The sequence below is a fragment of the Artemia franciscana genome, chromosome 2 (genome assembly GCF_032884065.1).
Source record: "Artemia franciscana chromosome 2, ASM3288406v1, whole genome shotgun sequence".
NCBI classification, from domain to species: Eukaryota; Metazoa; Arthropoda; class Branchiopoda; order Anostraca; family Artemiidae; genus Artemia; species Artemia franciscana.
The window spans coordinates 44,145,785-44,171,773 of record NC_088864.1 but is presented as its reverse complement, the minus strand read 5'-3'; the positions used below and the strand labels follow the sequence as shown (position 1 = coordinate 44,171,773).

General features: G+C 34.9%; 1 protein-coding gene across 4 annotated transcripts in view; it reads left to right on the top strand.

Annotated features, from left to right (window-relative positions):
- Positions 1-25,989, top strand: part of LOC136042349 (intersectin-1-like) — a 113,694-nt gene that overhangs the window by 38,395 nt on the left and 49,310 nt on the right. For all 4 annotated transcript variants that reach the window (XM_065727335.1, XM_065727329.1, XM_065727322.1 and 1 more), the window contains exons 12-17: positions 2,105-2,333; positions 5,247-5,522; positions 9,877-10,050; positions 12,157-12,300; positions 15,572-15,722; positions 17,067-17,243. In XM_065727335.1, coding sequence (XP_065583407.1) covers positions 2,105-2,333; positions 5,247-5,522; positions 9,877-10,050; positions 12,157-12,300; positions 15,572-15,722; positions 17,067-17,243 — 1,151 coding nt within the window. The remainder of the gene's footprint in view (positions 1-2,104; positions 2,334-5,246; positions 5,523-9,876; positions 10,051-12,156; positions 12,301-15,571; positions 15,723-17,066; positions 17,244-25,989) is intronic.

Below are 25,989 nucleotides of genomic sequence, written 5' to 3'. Positions count from 1 at the left end.
TTACTTACATCAAGAATCTTAGACTCGAAATTCATTTTATAATTAACTGCTAAACCCAACCTAATCTGTACACCAAATGTACTTTTTACGTATACAGCTAAACCACCACGTTGGTGTAGTACCATATTTTGCATATAAAGATTATAACCTTCTATCTCTAATAAAGCAGAATTATTATCACTAAGCCAAGTTTCCTTTAGCGTCAAGATATACGGCTCAGTTTTAAACATAGCTCACCAAGGAACTCAAATGATGTGTTTATCCCTTGACAGTTCATGTTGTAGACTTTCATTTCTCTCCTTTTCTTCCTATCGCTCATCTCGTACAAAAAATCATATCGGGAATCCACACATTCAACATTCTCACTTCCATCATAATCTTGATGCAGAAAACCACGCATCAATCCACACACATCCAGTGGGCTCCTTTCAAGTTTCCTTAACCTACTGGTTAAATTAACCATTATCCAAAATCAAATGTGGGTAAGAGAAGGTCAAAGGAGAAGTAGAAAGCCATAACTTCCCAAAATAACTTCTACATCTTACAATATCAAAGGAAGTATCAACTCTCTTAATAAAATAAAGCAAAAATAAAACAAAACAAATGAACCAACCGGTTTATGTGTATATGCATATCAATTCCCAAAACAAAAACTCAGTGGGCTTAATATGGCTCACAATTTCATTTATAAGCCAACCAAAATTTAATAACCTTCATAATTAATAACTTTTCATGTAACCTCTAAATAAAAACTGGTTTTCGAAACTCCAACTCCTTTCCTCTTAATTTCTTTGCATTTTTCATTATGCCGTATCGGTTCTTATGATCTGTAACTTTGTTTTTGATAAAGTTACTCGCTTCTTGTATCACTGAAAATGGTGGAATATCCTTCATTTCCAATCCCTCATTTAGTACTCTTTTGATGGTATTTTTTGTATCTAATTGTGGGTCAGTCCTCACATTCCAGAACCAAAATTTGTTGTTTTTTTTTCGTGTGCTGCAACACGAGAGACTGATTTTTTAATGGTGTAACTTGGGCAAATAAAAACATTCAAAAGTTTATCCTGATTTTCCATCTTAGACTTCAGACTATCTACCCGATTATTTGTTTCACCCGCGTCACCTTCCATACGCATGCATCTTTCTCCCAATGCGCAGACAGTTTTCTGTGTATTTTGCACGCCAGTCTTCACACTATGAAAGGACTCTCTAATTTCTTTTACATCTGACTGTAAAGTTTCCAACAGCTCCAAAATTCTTACAATATTTTCTCCATTTGTTTTCTTACATTCTTGTCGTAAACATTCGCCACTCGAATCCAGAATAGACTCTTCCAGCGTAGGCCTTTTAACCCATATTAGAGTTTTTGGGGCTGTTAGACTTGCATTCGATTTATTATCACTCTCATCACCACCGTCAGTTTTTACTTTCTTATTTTTTCTCCTTCTCCCCATTCTCATGGACGATTGCGGCAAAAAAATTTCCAAAAAAATACGTTCTCAAATCAATACATGTCACGCGGTTCAAAAGTTCTTTATATTATCCATATTTACCGTGACATCATCATGGGCTGGCCATTATTTATTCATTCATTTCAGTGGCCGCTACTATCCCACTGCATTAATGATGTTAATGGAATGATTGCGTAACCACAATCTTCAAGATACAGGTACAGTTTTTTCAATGTCTTTCGTTACTTGTGTAATCAGATGTTTGCGTTATAAATTTTTTTCCACGCAAGAATCAATCGGCTCCATGCCCAGGTTTATCACAAGTAAACAGGTTATCAGTGAAATGTACTTTTTTTTTAAGATTTTGTTTTTAGACAAAGCTTATGGATCTTTGTTGTCATCAAGCAGCTTGATGCTGCAGTTAGTTGTTAGTAGTGGTGTTTTTTTTTATAAAAATAGAAAACAGTCTATGTTGCCTTTTCTTCCAATTTTCGGTTTATGTAATCTATTTTTCAGTGTTAGTCTTTACAATATATGAGAGATTCTATCCTGATCTCAGATATTCCTTTATTACAGTGTGTACAGCTTACAGTTTTCCCATAACCCTTTAACCAGTGTGCCTGAACTAGTCCTAATTCAGTCATTTGTTTTAGAGGCATACAAGAAGTACCTGAAACTGGTTCTGATAACAGTTCATTTGGACAGGACCAGCCTTCTGCGTTTGCTCCAATTACGAAGACTTTGGATGAAGCCTCTCCTATGTTAGGTCAAGGACAAGTATTTACTGAACTCTACATGGAAGCCATCTACAATTGGTCAGGAACAAAAGAAAATCATTTGTCTTTCTTAAAAGGCGATATTATTAGTGTAGCCGAGAAACAGGTGAATATCTTTCTATTTAAATTGCTCTATATGATCATTCACTTGTGCCCCCCACCTTGAAAAAACGGCTCTGTCTTACACTGATGCATATGTTTATTTACAAAATGTTTGGTGGTGATATTAATGCAGAAGTGATTCTTAAAGTTATTAATAATTTGTCAGCAGATGATGACCTTTTCAAGTAACAAAATGTATCGTGCAAAAGCATAGTTTGCGCCATAAAATGTCCAGTTTTGCTCAGAGAGGGTCAAGCTGCCAGGAAATAGAATCGTGCGGTAGCCAAAAAAAAAAAAAAAAAAAAAAAAAAAAAAAAAAAAAAAAAAAAAAAAAAAAAAAATCGGAAATTGTATATCAATTTTTTTTTCATTTTAACGTCTTCTAAATTTCAAGAATTTAATTGACTTTACTCTGGAATATATAAATCTGACCTTGTTTAGAATGGAATCAAAACTGCTAATCAAAGATGATTGTGCCATATGGCTTTGGTAGATGACTTCATTTGAGCTCCAAAAGCAATATAATCAGCTTTAATGGCTTAGACTCTAAGCCAGTGGTTTCGAACCTTTTGTACCGGCGCCGTCCTTAAAAAAAATTGGTGCGCCCCCCTTTAAAAACAAATTGTTGCGTCCCGTTAATTTATCTAAAAGTCAAATTTCATAAATACTCAACTGATTTTTTAATTTATTTAATGGGCTACAAAATAACGTACAATAATATGTAAGAATATAATATATTTATTATAAGAAATATACTAACAAAATAAAAAACAGAATATATAATTAATACTACAACAACATAAAAATTTAATGCGACAGTTGAGCTTGTTTTTCAGCACAAATTTTCTCAAACCCTTGTATCATTTAAGAAATCACGGCTCTCAGTTCTTTTTCGATCATTAAGCGAGATCGATACTTTGTTTTTAAGGCAGCTACTGTAGAAAAACGAGTTTCACATACGTAAGATGTTACAAATGGCAATAAAATTTCTAATGCTTTGTTTGTCAAAGTAGGTAAAATCTTCCTTTCCTCGTAGCTTAAATGTGTGGATTACGTATACTCCTGATTCATTTTTTGACACCTATTCGACTTTTTTGGTTTGTATTCGAAAATGATATTTGGAAACAACTGCATGGCCCCCTTACAACAGTCTCGTGCCCCCCCCCCCCCGGGGGAGGGGTTGGCGCTTCCCACAAGTTGGAAACCTATGCCCTAGGCCATTAAAGGCTTTTTATAGAATAATACTGTTGAAGTTAATAAACATTGTTTTTGAATAGAAATGGCACCCAATGCGTAGAAATTATTTAGGATTGCTACCTAAGCGGTAATAGGCTTCATTTAAATGCTGATCACCCAAAAATCAGGTTTATTGCCGTACGGTCTTCGCCAAGCACGGCAGTACAGCGTTAAGACCGAGGGAGCTGTTTCATCTTCAACATTCATTTATTTTTTCTTAGTTGCTTTTCAAACTTGGACGCACCTTGTGTCCCAAAAATATTGAATGTTCTTGTATAATTTTTCTTTTTGATCTGAGGATATAAGCTGATTAAAGTAATATGTAAATTTATTCGCAGTAGTTTTGGAGCCATGCAAATGGACAAAGGCTATAAAAGTCTGAGAAATAAGAACTGTGTAAAAGAAGAATTTGAACAAAAGAACCCTAACTTAAACAGATAAATAAAAATATTCTTATATATATATATACATACAAATATGTATGTGTATATATACATATAATACAAATAAATATATATGTATGTATATTACATATAAATATATGTGTATTAGTTCTGTAACAATACAGTTTTGACACAGCATTTAAGTTACAGAAACATTTTCGACGCCAAAATGTCAATAAATTTGATCAATAGCATATCAAAAATGGGCTATGAGCCGTGTAGAAATGCCCTTTTTTTTCGGGGAAAAGAGGGGACAATCTTGAAGTTAAATTTCTGCAATATATTCTGGATTTAAACATGTTTCCTACTAATTTGAGCTCGGGGAGACCGAAAATGACATCACAATAGGAAAATGTCATCGCTTAGAACCTCATTTTCAACCTAGGCGATGCCAAAAGGGGTAAAAGTATCATTTGTGTTATTATAAGGATAATACATAATTGAAAAAAATGGGGTAATGGGATTCCAACTGATGGAATTTTCTAATTCTGATGTCATTTTCGGTCTCCATGGAGTTGAATGGATAGAAAACAGATTTAAATTAATAGAAAACTTTCAATTCAGAAAATATCGTAGAAATATGCCCCCCCCCCTTTCCCCCCTCTTTTCCCTAAAACAAAGGTGTTTATGCATAGTTGACTTCTCCCAATTTTAGATAAGCTATTAAGAAAATTTTCTGAATTTTTTGGTGCCAAAAATATTTCTGGTGGTCAAATGTTGAGGTTTGGCCTTTTTTCTTGGTTTTACAGAACTATATTTATTTCTAGTATAAAGGACACGTCGCGTTCTGGCGGACGATGTGGTTCCTAAAAGATAAGTTTTTTTTTATTCCTATCCTTTACATCTGCTATCTGCGGGAAGTTCAACTCAATTCTCGTTTTAAACTCCTGGCTTTGACGAATAAACAGATGACGTAAACTTCGGCTTGAAACGGCTGAGAGAAGGCCAGCATGTATCAAATTCTTTTTCAGTATCAGAAACTATATATAAGTCTTGAAAATGTTTCCTGATTCATTATTGATATTGGTGAATTTTATACTACTGCTTTATTTAAGTTTAGCGTGCATAACCGACTTTGTCAGCACCCTTAAAAACAGTATAGTGAAAACCAGAGACAAAATTGGTAAATGTCTCTTTTTAATAAGATTATCGAACGTAGAAAAGCTTGGCTCCTTAAGCTGTCAACTGTGAATTTTTAAGAATAATAAGAACGTTTTCTTTTTATTCATTTTTTTTAGGGGGAATGGTCATTTGGTAGTCTCAATGGCAAAAGGGGCTGGTTTCCTAACACTCATGTTGTTGAATACACAAAGCAAACTATGATTTCTGAAGAAGTTACTACAAACGAAGAATATGTCGCTCTTTATCCTTACCAATCAGCTGAAGTTGGTGATTTGACATTCCAAGTTGGTGAAGTCATAACAGTAACTCAGAAGAATGGTGACTGGTGGACGGGATGTATTGGAGATAGGAGTGGAATTTTTCCGTCGAATTACGTTGAAAAAGCTTCGAATGTAAGGATATTTTTGATACTTTTTTTTCAATTTGCTATCTGAATTAATACTTACAAATGCTAGAGGTGCTATGGATTTTTTTTTGCCTCCGCAGGATTTTTTTTTTGTTCAATATCTTTGCATTTAATTTTATTACCGCTCCCCTTGAAACTATTTTCACTATTATTACGAGTTCATTGACCTTTTGAGATAGTTGAGAGAAGGTAGTTTTTTTTTCAGTTTTGAATGAAATACTATAGTGCTTATTTAATTTAAATTTTTTCATTGTTTTATTTTTTTTAAACACTTTTTGTTTCTGTCACTGTATTTGAATACACAACAGAATCGTAAAATACTCGTGGAACAAGCTTATATCTAAGAAATGAAACCAAATAGTCCAATTTACGCAGATTTTATATTTTAAAATATAGTTTCCATGGGCATAAACGTAGTAATAGGTTTTTTGAAGAAATCATTCAAAGGGCTAACTTCAAAATTCAAATAAGAAATCCCCATAAAATGATGCGGATTTGAAACCTGCAAGGATTTGTTTTTGAAAAGAAGTCTTTTCGAAATCTTCCAATCAAAAGTTTTCAACCTCGAAATAGATTGCCACTGTATTTGTCAAAGGCAAGCTATGCATATCGAGCACTGAATAATTATAAGCTTGATTATAAAAAAGAAGAAGTTTTCTATAATTATAGTCTTAGAACTAGGACTATAACTCTCAACCTTTAGGGTGGAGAGTTATCCCTACAACCCCCCCCCATCCCCCCTGCTCAACACTGAACCTGCAAAGTGGCACAGCTCGGTCAAAGATATGAGTGGAAATGTTTCGAAAACTAGTGTCAAGATATCTGACGATAATGGGCGAATACTGGGGTTCAGTGACGTTAATGCATTTCTCACCTCCATTTTTCCAGTCGTTACCCCCCAGGAGAGAGCAACGCTTCTTGATGATTGTCCAACGAAGGCACAATAGCACCCAGTGAATTTGAGGTGTATAGTGAAATCAGGAAAGTGAAGACAAACGCCTCTCCATACACAGGAGAAATCCCTGCAAAGCTCATATGTAAATTTGCTTTGACCCTAGCCCTACCACTCTCGGTTCTTATAAACTAGTTCTTTGCATCCGGGATCTTCTCTAGGTCGTGCTAAAAGGCCCACATCCGTGCAATTCCCAAAGTGAACCCGCCCAAGTCGTGTGATGATTTAAGACCAATCTCCCTAACGCCATGCCTAGCCAAAGTGACTGAATAGTTCATCTTGAGGCGGCTACTAGAGCAAGTGAGTGAGACTATCGACGAATCCCAATAAGGCGGACTCCCAAAATGTGGAACGTCTATATACTTAGTCAGAATGTACGACCGTATCTTGATTTCGCCGGACGACATCACCTGGTTGAGGCAAAAAAGGAAAAGCTCTAGGAGCTTCTCGATGTCATACGAGAGAAAGAGTCTTTTGGGACTGATTAGTTCGGACGAGACAAAAAGCATGGCAATGAGTTACTCACCACTTAGCATAAAGTGCGAGGACAATTCAGTAGAGCAGGTTCTGGAATTCAGATACCTCGGAAATACAGTCGAACAAACTGGATCAAGTGAAAAGGGGTGCAGTCTGGGATTGGACAAGCCTTGTAGAGCTTTTAATCGACTAAAGCAAGTTTGGCGTTCGAAAAAGTATCTCTGCACTCCTCTATAGATGTGAATGCTTGAAAGTTAACCAACAGCAAGAAAAGAGGATTCTCGCTTTCGAGTGGAGGGACCACATAACTCAGACAGTTCCCTCTATCACGCATCAGTCCCTCGTAACAGATGTCATAAGCCAACGATGATGGCGCTACTTAGGACACGCTATCTGTATGGCGGAAGATAGACTCCCAGAACGGCACTCGAGTGGCAACCAGAGGGAACTTGAAGAAGAGGAAAGCCAAAAAATACACTTCGCCGTACATACCAGCGGGACCTGAAGTTTAATCAATTCGACCGTCCAACCGCAATGGGAAGACGTCTGGGCACAGCACATATCGGGGATGATTAGCTGCCTTTTCTGGATTCCCTAAGGAGGAACTTAGGTCTAAGGTAAGGTCATTTTCTCACACGATTGTACCTTTACTGCCCATATTGATAGTGTGACCCGTAAAACTACCGCATCTCTGCAAATCCTTTCAAAAATATGTCGCTTTGGGTGCAACGCCCACGGTCTTCTTCGGGCATAGCTGTGCTATGTACGCGCCATACTTGAATGCGCCTGTCCTGTCTGGGGCCCGTCAATATTAAGAACCGCCTATCTAATGTAGGACCTGTAGGCAGTCTAAAAACGGGCGACCGGGATCATCTTGAGTAATAGAGACATTTCTTACCACGATGCCCTAGCAACCCTTGAACTCCAAAGTTCGGAACTCCGTTTGGGTGACTTTATCCTGAGGTTTAGCAAAATGCTGCCATCTAACCCTGCTTACGGTGACATTTTACCCCCAGAAGCCCCGACAGTCAGCCGTACGAGACAGAAGCTAAAACTTGTGCCGGTGCGTGCTTGGACAAACCACTACCAGAACTCTTTCTTCCCTTTTTTACGTCATTATATAATAGTGCATAATAACATGTTTTGTAGTTCAACATCAAATTAGCCATTTGAGCTACGATTGTTGTTAAAATAAAACTTCTTTTTCTCTTTCTCTCTCTTCAGGGGTGAAAGAGTGAATACAATTTTTTAATGGCATTGTCTATTAAATGTTACACGTTTGGGATGCACAATGATGGTGCTTTAGTTTTGCTCCAAGGCTCCAGACTATGGCTTTTCACGCCTTACACCAGACTTTCTTTATATACAAGTGAAAGCAACAAGTTCAGTTTGCTTTCAAATTTTTTTTTTTTAGTCTGAAGCAATTTTGAAATTGGTTAAGTATTGACGGTTGGCTAAGTTGATCGGTAAACAAGTAGCAATGTTGCATGAAGATCTCTTTGTCTATTGATGAGTTTCTTTTAAAATTTTGTTTCTGCTAAAACTAAACCAGTTGAGAAGACAAATAAAAATCTCAACCGGTTGCTTTCGTTTTGTCTGGGCTCTTATACTGGAGCGAAATGTATTTAGGATGAATAATTAGACATTAAAGAAGAACTGAAATTATGTTTTTCGACCGTCCCTGACTTGGATCCTTTCAAATTTAAAGGGCTCTTGAAGAAGTGACGAGCTGGTATCATAATTGAGACCCTTTTCTGTGTTCTGAACACAGTCAAAATTTGTCGAAAATGACAACATCATCACATTATTCTAGGAAACTAGTTTTGTCAAAAAAAAACTTTGGAATTTAGCTCCATAAAAATCAAAGCCACATAATTCGAATCCAAATAATGAAAATCCGTAGTTTTCTGGAGCAGAATACTTCAATTCTATTAAGCTCGATAACACCTAAAATAACTCTAAATGTGAGGTTTTATTTTACGGAAAGCACCTCCCCTCCTCCCGTAGGATTAATTCTTATGCGCGTAGTCTTAAGTTTCGCATCTAAAATCTTCTCCACTTGGGAGGAGTACTCTTCTCTTGTTAATTATTCTCAATACTTCGTCATATAGTCCTTCAGAGAAAGGGTGGTGGAGAGGGGAGAGGGAAATAATTTCTTAAACCACATTGACCTGCCATAACATAAAGAAAGAAAATGATCAAAAATGGGGTTTTTAAAGGCCAAGTGAAAATACTGAAGAAAACACAGAAAGCGAATATTTCGAGAGAACAACCACCTCTCTTCTTCAGCGCGATCAAAATAATATGATTTTGTTAGAATCAATCATATCGCCTGCCCCGTGATGGGTGTTTACCTACTAGCGTTCTGCAGTGATTTTTGCATTTTTTTTTCTGGAACCTATTCAGGGAAAAATTCTATGATAGAAACAAACAAATATACACGGGTCTTTGACTATCCTTCAAAACAAAATATGAAATGTTGTTTTTTTCTAGAAAGACTGCAAAACCTTATGTTATAGGTCTCTCATGCTGAAAATGATGTTGAGCTTTTGATCACAATCGCACAAGTTGTGGTAAGCTAATTCCTTCTCAACTCTTCTTTATAAAATCATGTGAATTTTACTGCTAATAACTTGATCAGTAGTTTTAAACGTCATATTTCTTTTATCATTTTTTTCATCATATTCTATTTTTGGATCAAAATAATAAATCAAATTATGATGCACACAGATGCCTGAAAGTAGTTTCCGAATGGTTTTGGTTATAATGTAATAGCTTTAACTTTTTTTTCAGTAACTATTGTATTTACTATTTAGTTTTGTTTTCTGTGTACTCTTCATATGCTAATTCTGTGTACTTAGTATGTACACTCCTAAATATTTAATAACTATCCACGTTGTTAAATTTATAGGTCGGACCTGCAGACGAAGGCTTTGGTAAATACGCGAGTCCTAGTGAAGATTTAGCTGAAATAGAATTAAATAATGAAGTGGCCGTTGCCTCTGCTGAGGTGCTTTATGACTATCAAGCTGATTCAGTATCATCTGTTTCACCGAATCGTGGTGTAACTCCAAGCAGTGAATCTGTAAGTCTCTTTAAGTAATTTGAAAATAGAAATTCTACCAGCGATGTAGTTGTAGTTATGTGACAGAGTTTTTATCAAAGAGTTCGTGTAACGAACTATAAGTAAGGAGCGACCCAGCTCAATAGTAACTGAAACTCTAAAAATACATCCACCAAAAGAATCAGACTTTTATGCTGATTTTAAATATATAAGTTTCATCAAATAGACTCTTACCCATCAAAAGTTACGAGCCTGAGAAAATGTACCATTTTTAAAAAAAGGGGCGAACACCCTCTAAAAGTCTTAGACTAATGGTTGTGATTTCATGAAAAATAACACCGTCAGATTCAGCGTATCAGAGGACCTTGCTGTAGAGTAGGGTCCTCTGTTTTGTATATTGTATTTTTTTGCAATTTTGTCTGGTTTTGTAATTTTGTATTTTTGCCAGAAGAAAGATCACGGATGTGTGTTTATTTCTATATTGGTTAGGTTTTTTTCCCGGGATTTAGCGTATCGACCCAGTAGTCCAAGAATGTCGCGAGAGGGCTCATTCAACGGAAATTAAATGTTCTAGTGTCCTTTTTAAGTGACCAAAAAAAATTGGAGGGTAACTAGGCCCCCTCCCATGTTCATTTTTCCCAAAGTCACCAGATCAAAATTTTGAGATAGCCATTTTGTTGAGCATAGTCAAAAAATCCAATAACTGTGTCTTTGGGGATGACTTGATCCCCACCAAGCCCCGAGGGAAGGGCTGCAAGTTGTGAACTTTGCCCATTGTTTGCACATAGTATTAGTCATTGGGAAGTATACAGACATTTCAGGGGGATTTATCTGGTGGGGTGGGGTGAGGTTGGGGGATTGGGTTACATGGGAGGATCTTTTCATGTAGTAATTTTTCATGGGGGAAGAGAATTTTCATAAAGTGGGCTTTCCCAACATTATTTAAGAAACATTCAGAAATAAAAAAAAAGAAAAAAAAAGAAAGTTCTTTCAACTGAAAGTAAGGAGCAACACTAAAACTTAAAACGAACAGAAATTATTACATATATGAGGGGGTTCATCTACATGTCAATACCACGCTCTGTAGGTTAAAGTATATTTAGTAATTTTAAAAGAGCTATTTATTTTATTTAAACGGCATTTGTGATTTAGTGGTCATTCTTAAAGAATTGGAACAAAACTCAAACTTTAGCGTGAAGAGCGAGGTATTGACGAGGGGGTGAATTCCCTCATATTACATGCATGAGGGAGTTTGCCCCCTCGTCAATACCTCTCTCTTTACTCTAAAGTTCAAACTTCGCTAAATAATGGCCGATATAAGCAGTAATTTGTTTATATTATTTTTTGGCCAATATTAGCTTTGTTTAACTAATACTATTAGATACAGATACAGGCCTTTAGATATATTATTATATTATAGATATATTACAGATACTTGATATATTACAGATACTTGATATATTAGATACAGGCCTCTTTGCTGACATACAAACTGCAACAATCTTAAATAAACAAACGAAAACTCTAGTTCATCTACTTAAGAATAACTATCCCAAGAAACACTTAATTTCTACTCTTTAGTTTTTTTGACCATTTTGGTGATTGAAAGCAGAAGAATCGCTAGATATTTTCATGGTAGCCAGTTATGTGCCGCTTTTATCGAGGAGGACAAAGTAACGAGAATCCTGAACGATTTGTGTAGGAAGCCAATTTGGCCAGTTCCTAAAACAAAAGTGACGAAGATTTCACGAAAAAGCTATGTTTATAATTATTTTATTATAAATATAATTATTTTAGTCAGCCCATCTTCTGGCTGGGAGTCGCTTAAGTCCTTCAGAAGCGAGAATGTTCTTAAACATGTTTTACAATGGACCTTGTCAGGTTGGCCTCTTAAAAAGGATTTAGTGCTTGATTGGCATACTATTTTGTCTTTTTTTAATGCTAATATATGCTTCTGGGTAATGTTTTTTTGACTTTGTAAAACTACGAGTGAGTAAGGTGCGTTCTTTTAAAACCTCGAAAATATAAAAGTAGAATTAATCAGATTAGCTTATGAAAAGCTTATCCCGTTCAAATTTGTAAATATCTGTTTTTTAAATACAGTTTTATTCCAATTTTACGTTTTAGGGACGAAGTGGAAAGAAACCGGAGATAGCCACAGTCATAGCTCCGTATACTGCTGTTGAATCTAACCAACTCTCACTCCAACGTGGTCAGCTTGTTCTTATAAGAAAGAAAAATCCAACTGGATGGTGGGAAGGTGAACTACAGGTACCAAGCTATAAGTTTGTTATCAATTTTTAGTAATTTAAATCAATCAACTAAATACATTGCTTAATTTTAAACTTTTTTTTTGCCAATTAATTTTTGGTTAAGATTTTGGAAGGTGTTATTGAGAAAGAAACATGTTAAGAAAACAAATCTCACTTCATAATATGCAGAATAATTGCAGCTAACACATTTCGACTGCAGCTCAATTATACTTTACCCCCTATCCTTCCAAATGTACAAATATGTAGCCAAAATTATATATTTTCAATACATTGTGCTCGTTTCAACCTATATAACCGTAAATTGAATCAACAGTGACGAAACAATAACCGGAAAAACAAGGGTGACGGGTGGTGGAATATATTAGAAATATATAATTCGACTGTATTTCTGCACCTTTAAAGGGTGGGAGGGGGTAAAGTATAGTGGAGCTACAGCCAAAATGTGTTAGTTACAATTATTCTGAATATTATGAAGTAAGAATTGTTTTCTTTTCAAACAATTTACATAAATTGTAATTTAATTTACAATTTACATAACATGTTTTCTTTTCAATAACCCCTAATCTAAACATTTACCTAATTCTTTGTACGTTTGTGGTAGGCCGAAACATGACTATAATTAGGGGCGTGTACTACTACTACTACTACTAAAAACTCACCGCGGCACTAAGCCGCCTGAGGCCATCACAGCTACGCACGCTTCTCCTCCATTCTAATCTATTCAAAGTCTCCCTCTTTACACCCTCCCAGAAAGTTGCCATTTCCCTTAAATCTTTCTTTATAACATCCTCCCATCCCAACCGCGGACGATTGCTTTCCGTTTAGCCATAGAGTTGGCTGAAAAGGACAATCTTCTCTCTTAGTAGCCATAAAATGCGGGATTGGACCAAACTTTTCGTACCGCCTTCTGGTTGAAATACGGTCAATCAGCCGGGTACCCAGAACAATCCGTAGGCAATTTCTCTGGAAAACATCTAGCAAATCTTCATCCGCTTTTTGGAGCGCCCATGCTTCAGAACCATATTTGACCACTATCATCACTGTAGCTTCCAATATTGTAATTTTGGTTTGCAGGATTGTCCTTCCATTATTATTATTATTTAAGAATTAACGACGCTTCTTGACTACTAATGTCCTTGCGTCGGCCCTGCAGTGCATTCCTGCAATTGTCCTTCCATTATTCCAAACTTTTTTAACTTAAAAAAAAAACACCCCGAGCCTTGATTTTTCTACTTTTAAAATCTTTACTGCTCCCACCGTCTTTACTAATAATACTACCAGTGAAGCCGTCTACCTGGTCAATCTTTTTGTTTCCCAATGTTGCTTTCCATCTTCACTTATTCATAGTATTAGTGACTTAGTCTTCTTAACATTAATTTTCCAACCTATTCTAGCATCCTGAACTTGCGAACCTCTAAAAGCTCATTTATTTTACTCACACTTTCATCTAGGATCCTTAAACCATCACCATAAATATAAGTCCAGGAGAGTTTTTCCTCCCCATTTGATTCCGTGTTTTCCCATTGCCTTTCCTATGCTCCTTAAGACAAAGTCCACCAAAATAATCCATATAAAAGGGGATGGAACACAACTCTGTTTAACTCCTGATTTAACTCTAAACAAGCTGCTAACCTCTTTTCCTACCTTAACCCCAGCAGTGTTATTCTAGTATATAGAACAAATCACTTTAATGTATTTGTCTAGTATATAAGGATAAGACCTTCACTATACAAGAATATCAATATACAAGGATGTCAATATAAAAGGGTAAGACCTTCATTAAAGCTCTTCTATCAACAGAATTGAATGTCTGCTCATAATTTATAAAACTGAAAGCCAAAGGTGTTTGATAACTCAGGCACTTTTCAGTTATTAACCTACGAGTGGCAATTTTGTTCACAATTCCTCTACCCTGTCCAAAACCACCCTCTTATAACTTTGTTTGCAGCATCTCTCAGTCTAAAAAGTATCATATTACTAAGTAATTTGCTACCTACAGAGATCAGGCTAATTCCTCGATAATCAGTCTAAATTGGATCTAAATTGATGGTTTAAAATGGTTCAGATTGATATTCTAAAATTCTGATCCCAAATCCAAATCATGTTCAAAGCATTGTAGACCTAAATGCTTTAAAAAAATATGTAAAAAGGATGTGTTATGCAACGAATGATTATTAGCTGCTCTCTAGGTCTTTGTTTTATGATTTTTTTAGTTATATTATCACATGTTTGTATTCGTATATATTCGCTGGTGAATATGTATAATTTTCATGTTGATGTAGAGTTCAAAAATTTAAGTGACTGTAGTTGCTTCTTTCGCTCTATTCTGTTTTTGCTTTTGTTTTTTTTCATTTTATGCTGGAATTGCGTGTTTATGTTTAAAAATTTAAGTGACTGTTGTTGCTTCTTTCGCTGTATCCTTTTTTTGCTTTTGTTTGTTTCATTTTATGCTGAAACTCCCTGTTAATTGTTTTAGCCACACAGGCTCCTAAGATCTGAATTTGGGCTCTTAATTTAACATTTTTGGCCAGAGCCTCGACTCAGTTTGGTTTGGAACTTGCACTAGTGTCGACAAAATTTCTCAATACCATCTAGTGTTTTGGAAAACCTGCCATTTTTTTCGGTGTATTAATAAGAACAATTAATCTAATTTGTGTAGTTAGTAATGTAAGTGTAGCAATAAGGTTTTGATTCCAGTTCTGGACAGAAAAATGATTACAAAGCTTACAAAAAATACCAAATACCACCAAACACTAGATGGTGTTAATGTTTTCTTGCCGATACAAGCGCCAGTTTCTACTCTTATAAGTTACCCATACTCTCTGAGTCTGTCAATAATAATGAAAATAGTTTGTTCACGAGTTGTTTTTAATAAATTGAATTATAAATTGTATAAATTTGGCAGCTTTTTCTAAGATTATAGTTCTTAAACGTTAATTGTGATTTTTGCAAAACAAATATTCTGGATTTTATCTCCTTTGATTTCAGAAACCCAGTTTGTAGAAAATAATAAAATATCTATTTTACATGTAGTACTGGCTTTATCCAAGGTCATTCAACTAAAAAGATAACTATTTCACAAAGGTAAAAAGTCATTTTGAACATCCATTTCTTCACTGTCACATATTCTATCTTATGTTGCATGTTTTTTTTGTTACTTTAGAAACACTTGCTTTCTGTAATAGAAAAAGATACTAAAATTCGGAATTGTCCTGATTGATTTTTGTCGATAAAACTAAGGGAAACCGATTATTTTTTTTTGTTTAAAGGCAAAAGGCAAGCAAAGACAATTTGGATGGTTTCCTTCGTCTTATGTAAGGATAATGACTTCTTCAGGCTCAGCAAGGAGTACTCCTGTCCAAGAATTCGATGACCAGCTTGCTGGCTTCTCATCCCCTGCTCCTCCAACTATTCAAGTCGGTAAGTCTCTCTCCTCTTCTCAAATATTTTTCATTCCTCATTTCTAATTTGTTTGTCGGATCATTTTGTTTACCGGGTTTGAGACCCATTTGGAACAAGAACAGTGCGAGACAGGACTTAGGCAGATATTTCACAACGGACCGCAGGACACTGTGTGAAACTCTTAGGTCTTTGCTTGAACTCGAACTGTCCCCTCTTCAAAAAAAGTTTTCGAACCGTACATGGACCTCATATATTTATCTCAGACCAGATCCATATTGAACTTTTCGACTAAAATTTGGTGACCAACATGAGCCAAATTTACCTTCTTATGAACCGTTTGCCTAAACTCAGTAATCCCTTCCCCCATATTTATTATGTTGCTCTATCAAATACATCTACTTGTTGGTAATTACATAACTCAATACTTAGTATGCATTAAAATATTTGTTAATGTCAATTAATAGATACGATTTCAAATGATAAATAAAGTGCTACTACTACTACTGACAACTCACTGCGGGACCAAGTCGTCTGTGGCTAACGCAGCTGCGCACACTCCTCCTTCATCCCAATCTTTTCAAAGTCTCCCTCTTTAAATCCTCCCAAGACATTCCAATTTCCCTTAAATCGATTTTTTCCACCTGCTCCCACCCCATTCGGGGACGACCTGCTTTGCGTTAGGCCTTAGATGGAATGCCGGAAAGGACGATTTTTGACAATCTTGGCTAAGACAGAATGTGTCCTAGAAATCTCAAGCTGTCTTTTATTATAGCCCAAGAAAGTGGGATAGAACCATTTTTTCGTACAGCTTACTGTTAGAAATACGGTCAGTCAGACGGGTACCCAAAAAAAAATCTGTAGACAGTTTTTCTCGAAAGCATTTATAAAATTCTCCTCCATCTTTCGAAGTGCTCACATTTCAGAACCATGCTTGACTGCTGTCATTTCCAATATTCTAATCTTGGTTTGCAGGCTTCTCTTCCTGTGCTTCCGAACTATTTTTAACTGTGAAAAAAAAAACAGCCTGGACCTTGGACATTTTACTCTTAATGTGTTCACCGTCTTTAACTGATAATACCATTAGTAATAGTTATTACTTAACTAATAATTACTAATACTTGTCTTGATTGATTTATTAATTGATCAAATATAACGATCAATAAAAATCTTATCAACTATGCATTATGGGTCCGAAGTGTGGCGATACCTAGTTGATGAGAATATAGAGGAGATTCAGCTCCAGTATTTCAAGAGAGTTTTAAGTCTTTATGGGAATCTAGGTGTATCTTTGCCATTAAATCTATGTGTCTTCTTTTTGCTTTGGTGCAGACATTAAAATTATGTAATTTTTTTTTTTTACAGAAAAGGTAATTGCAATGTTCCCGTACACTGCACAGAATGATGATGAGCTGTCTCTGAAAAAAGATGATGTCATCATTGTTATCAACAAAGACGACGCCTCCTGGTGGCAGGGAGAATTGAACGGAGTTGTCGGTTTATTCCCAAGCAATTATGTTGAACCATACTCACAGAATAGCTGTAAGTCTTTTTAATTTTTTTCCTTTTTTGAACCAAACGCATCTTCCATAAATTCATTTTTGAACAACCTGTAGAGAATATTATGTGCACTGATCTGGACGGTTTACTCTAGAACTTAAAAGTTAATGCAACAAAATTATTGGTGTTTTCTTCTTAACGTCACTAATGAATCCCAGGGGAAAATGTTACAGGTTCTGTCCTATAGTGTATAGCCTGAAATTTACACTGTTCTGCGTCAGTGACGAATGTCTAGTCCACAGTAACATTCCCCAACTAACAAAAGACAGCTGACTGATCAAAACGAATTCAGTTACAATGGGCAAATAAATTCATTTTCAAGCCGCTACAAAACAACAAAACACAAGCGGAGTACTAGGAAAAAGAAACCAAAAAGAAACATCCATATATACAAATATAAATAAGTTGATACAGTTGTAGCATATATCGTATGTAAAATAAATATGTAAATAAATTAAATGCAACTTAAATAAAAAATTATTGCAAAGAAAATATCTTGATAATTTCTACTTTTCATTCAGCCTTATATATAATCTATTCATTTTTGCCGGACGGTTTATGGTTGAACGAAAATTTATTACCCTCTTCCAAACATGGGCACAGAGCCTTAATTTGGGAGGGTCGGCAGTGCCAAAAAGAAAAAGTTTAACACCCCCCCCCCTTCCTCCACAATTTTGTTTAAAATAATTGAATTAATGTCAGGTTTGCTATCGACGTAACTTAACGCAAGGGAGATCATCTGCCTCACTTTGCCGCTTGCGCAAGGCATTGGGAAACTTTGTCGAGGACGTGATTGCCAATAAACATCAATATCCGTTGGCCAATCAGAGGCGACCCCAAGTCAAAGGGAAAGTTAGGTACTCGTTGCCTGTTGCATATGGAGAGTTGAAATATTTTCGATTGCTCTTTGATATCATCACGGTGTTGTAGATTTGCAATATAAGATGAATTGATAATCTAGGCGTCTGGACACTAACGTAAAAGGCTCCTATAGAAATAGGACAAACAAATATAGAAAAATCCTCTCTCAAAATAGACTGTTCGAAACGCACCCATTGTTTAAATGACAATGTTTGAAGGTGAGGGGATTATTTCTAGTGTTTTAACCGGTACTTTTAGCAAAAATACTCAAAAGCAAAGAAAAAGGGCAAGGAATAAAAAAAGCCTTTTCAGTTGGATGTGCAAAAGACAAGCTTTCTGAGGCTACAAAACTTATCCTAATCAAGGTGAAAAGCAGACGCAGCAAAAGATTGACAGAAGATAAACAGTACGTTTTGATGCAGTCAACTACAAACTCTTCAGCCAGTTTGATTCTTTGACCAAAATTTTTCTCCATGAGACTAGAAGAGAACTTCATTAGGCTCAGAATATGATGTCCAGAAAAAAAGGGCAAATGGGTAAAAGGGATGATAAATAGTGCTAGTATTCCTAGCCCTAGCAACATGAAATGCATCTTCCAAAGAATATAACTACTCAAAGGACCTCGTTGAGGTACTCCAGAAAGGATAATTGGCCTCACCAAATGAGGCAGACACTAGGTTACTGGCAGATGAATTGGCATCATTGTCAGGGTACTTATAATGTTGTGTTGCTGCTAGCAATGAGACAAGCATTTATAGTGCTGGTGAAGAGTCTTGATTTTGTTTTTCAAGTTCAGGGATGGAAGTAAAATTATTCCATTTGAACGTGTGCATTACGTACACTTCATCTGTGTCTCTGTTTCCGGGGAGCAGTAATAGGTGATGCCACTGTCACTGTCCAACCTTCTTGTCTTGGGTCTGCACTCCCTTGGGCTCTCCCTAACAGCACAGAAACTTTTAAGTCTTGCGTTTATAATACATACCGTCCTTGAACAATTTTATTGCGTTGATATGATTCATTGTTTTTATTTCAGAAAACGGTCGATTTTTCAGTCCTTATTTCTCGTATATAGCATTCAATAGTATAATTTAGAAAGCATTAAAAAAATCGTTTGGGACGGAGTGATCGCCCCCATCCCCCCTTTGTATCCGTGCTTATCTTCTCTTACCATGAATTTTAAACGAAAATTTTATTCTTTAGCTGTTTTTAATTCCACTAGATTTTGGGATTTAGAAAGAGACATTGATACTTTGAAATGCCAAAGCTTGATTTATTTGGCTTGTTGCTCATATAAGCTATTCCTGATTGGCCGAAATTTCTATGCAAATTCTGGCCTATTATTAGCTTCATCATACATTCCAGAAGATATTAGAGAAAAAAAAAAGAATAAAAACGATATACTTGGGTTTATGTTCCTTATGAAATTGCATAATATGTTATTTCTGTAATCTTACAGTTTTAATGTTTCAATGTAACACGACAATTTTGCTTTGATTTGGTAGCTTATTTCAAGTTTTATCTATTTGCGAAATCCAGTTTAAAAAAATTACTTTACATTTTTCTTCGGTTGAAAAAGACGACGAAAATTGGTTGAATATTATTGAAAAATGTTTCTTGTTTTATAGGCAAGTTTGGACCATTCTCTGAGTAAAGTCTGAGTAATAGCATATTTTATCTTGGAGGATGGATTGATCTAATACCGATGAAACCACTGATATAAATATTTTTTCCTTTTCGTATAATTTAGATCTATAGACTTGTCGCAAAATTGCATATTTCACAGGGAACATAAAACGAGGCTTAGCAATTCAAAAATTGTCTCAGGTACTATTTATCTCTAATTTTCTATGCTTCAAGATCCACAATGAGAATTTACTGCTTCTGAGAATCAGCTAATGCTAAAGCTTAGTTTTAGCCAATGCCTGTAATCTCTTTTTTTGGTTCGAAAAAGGAAAGGCTGGTCTTAAAACCAGCTAACATAATATTTTCTATCGTTGTGATTTTGATGTTGACAACCTTTAGATGTATATAAATATGTGCATCATTTTCATGAGCAATGTTGTGTTGCAACCAGCCAGTACCTGCAATTATAACGATTATCAGGAAAATAATCAGGTTATATATTCTATAATGATAATGATATATTATAATGATTATCAGGTTAACACTGCTAGACTAAAGCTGAAAGGCTTCTGGACAGTTTTTTCTAAGGGACCCCGAATATTCCCCTCTGATAGGTAGGGGAGACTTGGTTTAGTCCAGACACGAGGTTACTCTAGACAAGTCAACGATTCTAAGGGCGACATTTAAAAAAAAACCTGAAAATTTGCAAGCTTTACCAACACTTCTTTTAATGTAACATAGTACTTGTGTCCTGCGTAGTTATTGAGAAAACAAGAGTTTGCCATTTTTTAAGGTAATTTTGTTTTCGTCTTGTTTTAGTCTGTTTTGGTCTATGGCTTTGCGGTGGGTTTGAGAAAGTTGGCTAAAGTTTTAGTGAATAATGTTCTATTATTCCACGAAACAAAACAAACTCCTTCTTGTACTGGCTTCAAACCGTGTGGTAATTTTAAGGATCGGTCAGAATAAGGTTGTTTGGACGAACCGCAAAGGTTGAGGCATTTTCAGGCTCTTTTTGAACAAAGCCCTATGAATATGCTGTAGATAATATGCTGCTTGTAGGGCGGTCATCTACACCAGCTTTGGTAGAAAAGCCAGTTCAGTCCAGTCAATTTAAATATGTATAAACATACGAATCGTTTTTCATGCTTATAAAGGCAGATTTTAATGTTATGACCAACTAGTACCATCGTAACCTAGACTCATGCAAAGTCTATTGCTAAATTGTTTCCAAAAGAAACTATCTCTCTTTTCAATTTTTCAACTAAGATACAATAACTGACAAGAATGTCTATTAAATCAAGTTAAATAGATATTTACAATTATCTGTTGCAATTCACATAATGGGAAAACTCAAACTTAAAGTAAGCGTCACCTAAGCGCCAACAGAAATTAATAAAAGAAAATTTAGATAGAAAAACGAGCATATATTTAAATAAAAAACTGCAACAAATTTTAAAAATAAAAATCCGTTTTGTTTTTATGTTTCAACTCGACGTCCGGGAGCCTTTATCAACGGATACAAGATTAATAGAATTTTTTTTTTTTTTTTAGCTAAGATCAACGAAACACAGCACATAAAGAAATACATAAACAAACAAATAAAACTCACATCCTAATTAATTCCAAATATTATTTTTTTTCACTGATTCATTTAAATATTATACCCGTTTTTCTATCTATATTTTCATTTATTAATTTCTGAAAATGGAAAGGTAGTATGGTCTAAGAAATTACCCAAGTGTTCAATAAATTATTAAAATATTGAAGTAAAATATTATAAATAAAGACGTACTAAGTGTACACATTAAAAACAAAAACGAAGCGAACTCCGACATGGAGCATATAAGGCTGTATCAATTAGTACTTTTTTTTTGTTGCCTGTTTGATAAAAATAATCTGGTAAGCTATGATGTTCAGTTCCTTGTTTTGAAAAAAGCTTTCCCCCTTTTCTGATTTCACAGCAGGTATATTGATAATGTCATAACAGTCGTGCTAGTACAGAATTGCATGTTGAATTTGGGAAAGAACCTAAATTGTCTGGGTCTTACACGATCGCACAGTATTTAAACTAGGGCTCATTATTATGACGAATTTTTTGATTGGCCAAGACAGGGCCAAGTTTATCTCTATTAATTTTGTTTTTTATTCTAAACATGTAACTGTTGGCATATTTCCTAAAACTGGTTCTATTATCATACGACAATCCTGTTTTAAAAGAAAAAATTAAGAAGATTGAAGAATCAATTTTTACAAAAAAGCTTTCGACGACTTTTGGCTAACTACATAATATACGAATGGTTACTCAAACCTTATGAAAAAGGGTATTCTTAAGTTTTGAAGAATCTTCCTTCCCACGGTTGATTTTTTTAGTATGTTGCAAAAGCTCAGTTACTGGCCACCATACTGGTTGCTGAAATTTATGCCTTTGATAAATTAATGTTATTACTTTTAACATACTTTTAATTCTAATAAAAAATTAGGATTAATTCAATGTAAATACTCTTAATAATTTAAATATAGCTCAAACTGATAAATGACTTAAAATAATATAAGATGCTGTGGGATAGACCAAAGCATTATTTTCTTGCTTATAGTTTCTATAATAGTTTTTTTCTATCCAAATTTCTGTCGAATTTTCTTCACCAACAGAAATTTTAGTCTGAAATCACTTCCGAATAATGAATAGGTGTTTATGATAAATTTGAAAAGAAAAAGAGATTTTGAATCGTTGTCGATAAATTCGAGTTCAGCCTAGTAATATGGACTTGGGTTTTGGCATGCTCTGGCTGCTTTTCTGTTCCTTTTTTCATTCTTTCGCAGAAGTAGTTATCATATATTTCAGCATGAACGAGCTAAGAAAGGATTATTGAATTTCTAGATACAGGGATTATCCCTTCCTTTTTAACCGGCAATTCAGTGACTTGGAGTTATCGCAAACCAAGCCCAGGAAAGTGGTTGGAATGTGGTTGGAGGAGGTGGTCAGATAGGGTTCAAGAGAAATTGAAAAATCTTTGGAGGATGTAAAGAGGGAGGCTCTGAATAAATTGGGATGGAAGGGGACCGTCCGTAGCGGTCTTTGTCTGAGGTGGCTTGGTGCTGTAGTGAGTTGTTTGTAGTAGTAGTGGCCATCTAATATCTCGAAGATGATTATAGAAACTTGAATAGAAAATTTGACTTTTACTTTTGTATTACATCGAGCCGAATAAAAGACCTACTTTGACCAAAAGAGGACAAGATATTTATTTTTGTTGGTAATTGTGTTTTTTGAGCAACCTGTGTATCTACATACCAAGCTAACCCAATTTTTTTTAAATTAGTAAAAATAGCTTGAAAAAAAAGTCTCCATGTTAAAGAAAAATTCCAGGATGGATTTAAATAAACTTAAATTGATATTTTATTGAAACAAGGAATACATTATTCCTTTTTTTTCTTTTCTTTTTTTTTGTTAATTCTGCTGAGTAACAATGCATTTGCCAACTTTTCATTTTCTAATCTGAAATTTAAGACTGCTAGCTTTAAAATTTAGTTTTATGAATAGAATATCTTACACAAATTTAGTGTAAATCTATATAAAAATACACCAAACCACCAGAGCCGTTGCAACCCAATTTGAAAGTCCTTGTTTTTGTGCGTCATGCTTTCTTTGTTTCTGAATGTTGCTTTGTCGTAAATGTTGTAATTGAGAATTTTCTAGTAGTTTTGCTTAAGGGTTATCTTTTGTAACTTGTTTGTACCTCTTTCCTCTAGTTTCTATATTGCTTTCTGGGATCACTCTATTCCTTGGTCTTAGCATGGTTTCTGAAATGCAGTAAAACGCATCAGCTAAAAAACGAAAAAAAAAATCTTTGGTCGATTTGATACGAAAAACTTCGCTAATAAGAGTGGATTTCTCTTTTCATCTCAGCTCAAAATTGGTTGATTTCTATCTTCTTATAAAATAGCCGAAATTGTTGGTTTTTCCCTGTAGGAGTAACAGATTTTTCACAAGGTTTTTCACAACTATTCATACCATAAATTAAAGGGAACAAAAATTGGTTGGTTTTAACCCATAAAAGATACTGGTGATGCTAATACTGGGTGCGTACTATGCAGCCGAAATTCTCACTGTACAGTTCTTTTGGACTTACAAGTGAAACTGATACTATTGAAAATAGCACGATTAGTCTTTTCTGTATCTGACTTTTTAAATGTTTAATCTATTTTAATATTTCTATCTTTGATAAATTATTGCATAATAGCTTTTTTGTAGCTATAGATGATTCACATTCCCAATGCATGCACAATAAAATAAAATTGTCTTGTAAATGCAAAAAAAGAATCCAAATATTATTTATAATAGGACGATAAAAGTCCTATAATTTTTATTTTTAATGCCTTATCAGTTTTTTTCATTGATTGCACTTCCTTTTTTTGTGCTAGCCTTTTTTTTTATTTGTGTGCTAGCGAGCTATGTATACGAGTATATATGAATTCTTGGGAGTACTGTAATGCTAGAAGAGAATATACCAACTTTTATTGATTCAGTTCTTTTAAAAAGTTTTTAAATGAGTTTTAAGAAGTTTTAACGTTTTTTTAAATGAAAGTAAGGAGCACCATTAAAAATTAAAACGAACAGAAATTACTCCGAATATAAAAGGGACTTTTCCTCCTCAACGCCCCGCTCTTTACGCTAAAGTTTAACTCTTTCTCTTAACTCTATTTTTAAAACAGTAAGAAAATTTAGCGTAAAGAGCGGGGCGTTGAGGAGGAAAAGCCCCTTTTATATACGGAGAAATTTCTGTTCGTTTTAAGTTTTAATGTTGCTCCTTACTTTCATTTAAAAAAACTTGTTTTTTTATTTAATTTCTGGATGTTTTTGAATTAATACATGTTTTGATCTTGGCTCTCCGTACATAAATAATTAAAACGAAATTTGCATATTAATTAATTGCAATTAATCGGAATATTTTTAGAAAAGATGAGCGAGGGAGGAGGCCTAGTTGCCCTCCAATTTTTTGACTACTTAAAAAAGCAACTAGAACTTTTAATTTTTTACAAACGTTTTCATTGGTAAAAAATATACGTAACTTACGAATTAACTTACGTAGCGAACTTCTATATTCGTATGTTTTTATTGCGTATATGAGGAGGTTTAACCCTTGTCGATACCTCGCTCTTTACACTAAACCTTAAATTTTGTCCTTAAAAAGTCATCTAGTATGTGCTTAAACAGGCAACTAGTATTTTTAATTATTAACGATCGTTTTTATTAATAAAAAAATATACGTAACTTAAGAATTAACCTACGAAACGAACTTCTATATTCGTATATTTTTATTATGTATATGAGGGGGTTTGTCCCCTCATTAATACCTCGCTCTTTACACTAAAGCTTAAATTTTGTCCCAATTCTTTAAGAATGACCCCTGAACCAGAAAGGTCGTAGAATAAATAGTTGAAATTACTAAAAATACTTTAGCCTGAAGACTGAGGCATAAGGAGGAGGTAAACCCCTCATATGCGTAATAATTTTTGTTTGTTTTAAGTTTTAATGCTGCTCCTTACTTTCAGTAGAAAAAACTTTTCATATTTATTTTTTCATTGTTTTTTCAAATAGTGCTAGAAAATCCTGCACCCCCTTCATTGAAATTCTCTTCCCCCATGAGAAGTTTCTCCACGGAAATATCCTCCCACGTAACCCCCCTCAACTCTCCCCCCTAAACCAAAAAATCCCCCTGAAAATGTCTGTACACTTCCCAGTAACCATTACTATATGTAAACACAGGTCAAAGTTTGTAACTTGCAGCCCCTCCCACGGGGACTGCTGGTGAGTAAGTCGTCCCTAAAGACATAGTTATTAAGTTTTTCGACTATGGTGAATAAAATTGCTATCTCAGAATTTTGATCCGGTGACTTTGGAGAAAAATGAGCGTGGGAGGGGGCCTAGGGGCCCTCCAATTTTTTGGTCACTTAAAAAGGGCACTAGAACTTTTAATTTCCGTTAGAATGAGCCCTCTCGTGACATTCTAGGACCACTTAGTCAATGCGATCACCCCTGGGAAAAAAAGAAACAAAACAAAAAAACAAATAAACACGCATCCGTAATCTGTCTTCTGGCAAAAAATGCGAAATTTCACATTTTTGTAGATAGGAGCTTGAAACTTCTACAATAAGGTTCTCTGATACGCTGAATCTGATGATGTGATTTTCGTTAAGATTGTATGACTTTTATTGGGTGTTTCCCCCTATTTTCTAAAATGAGGCA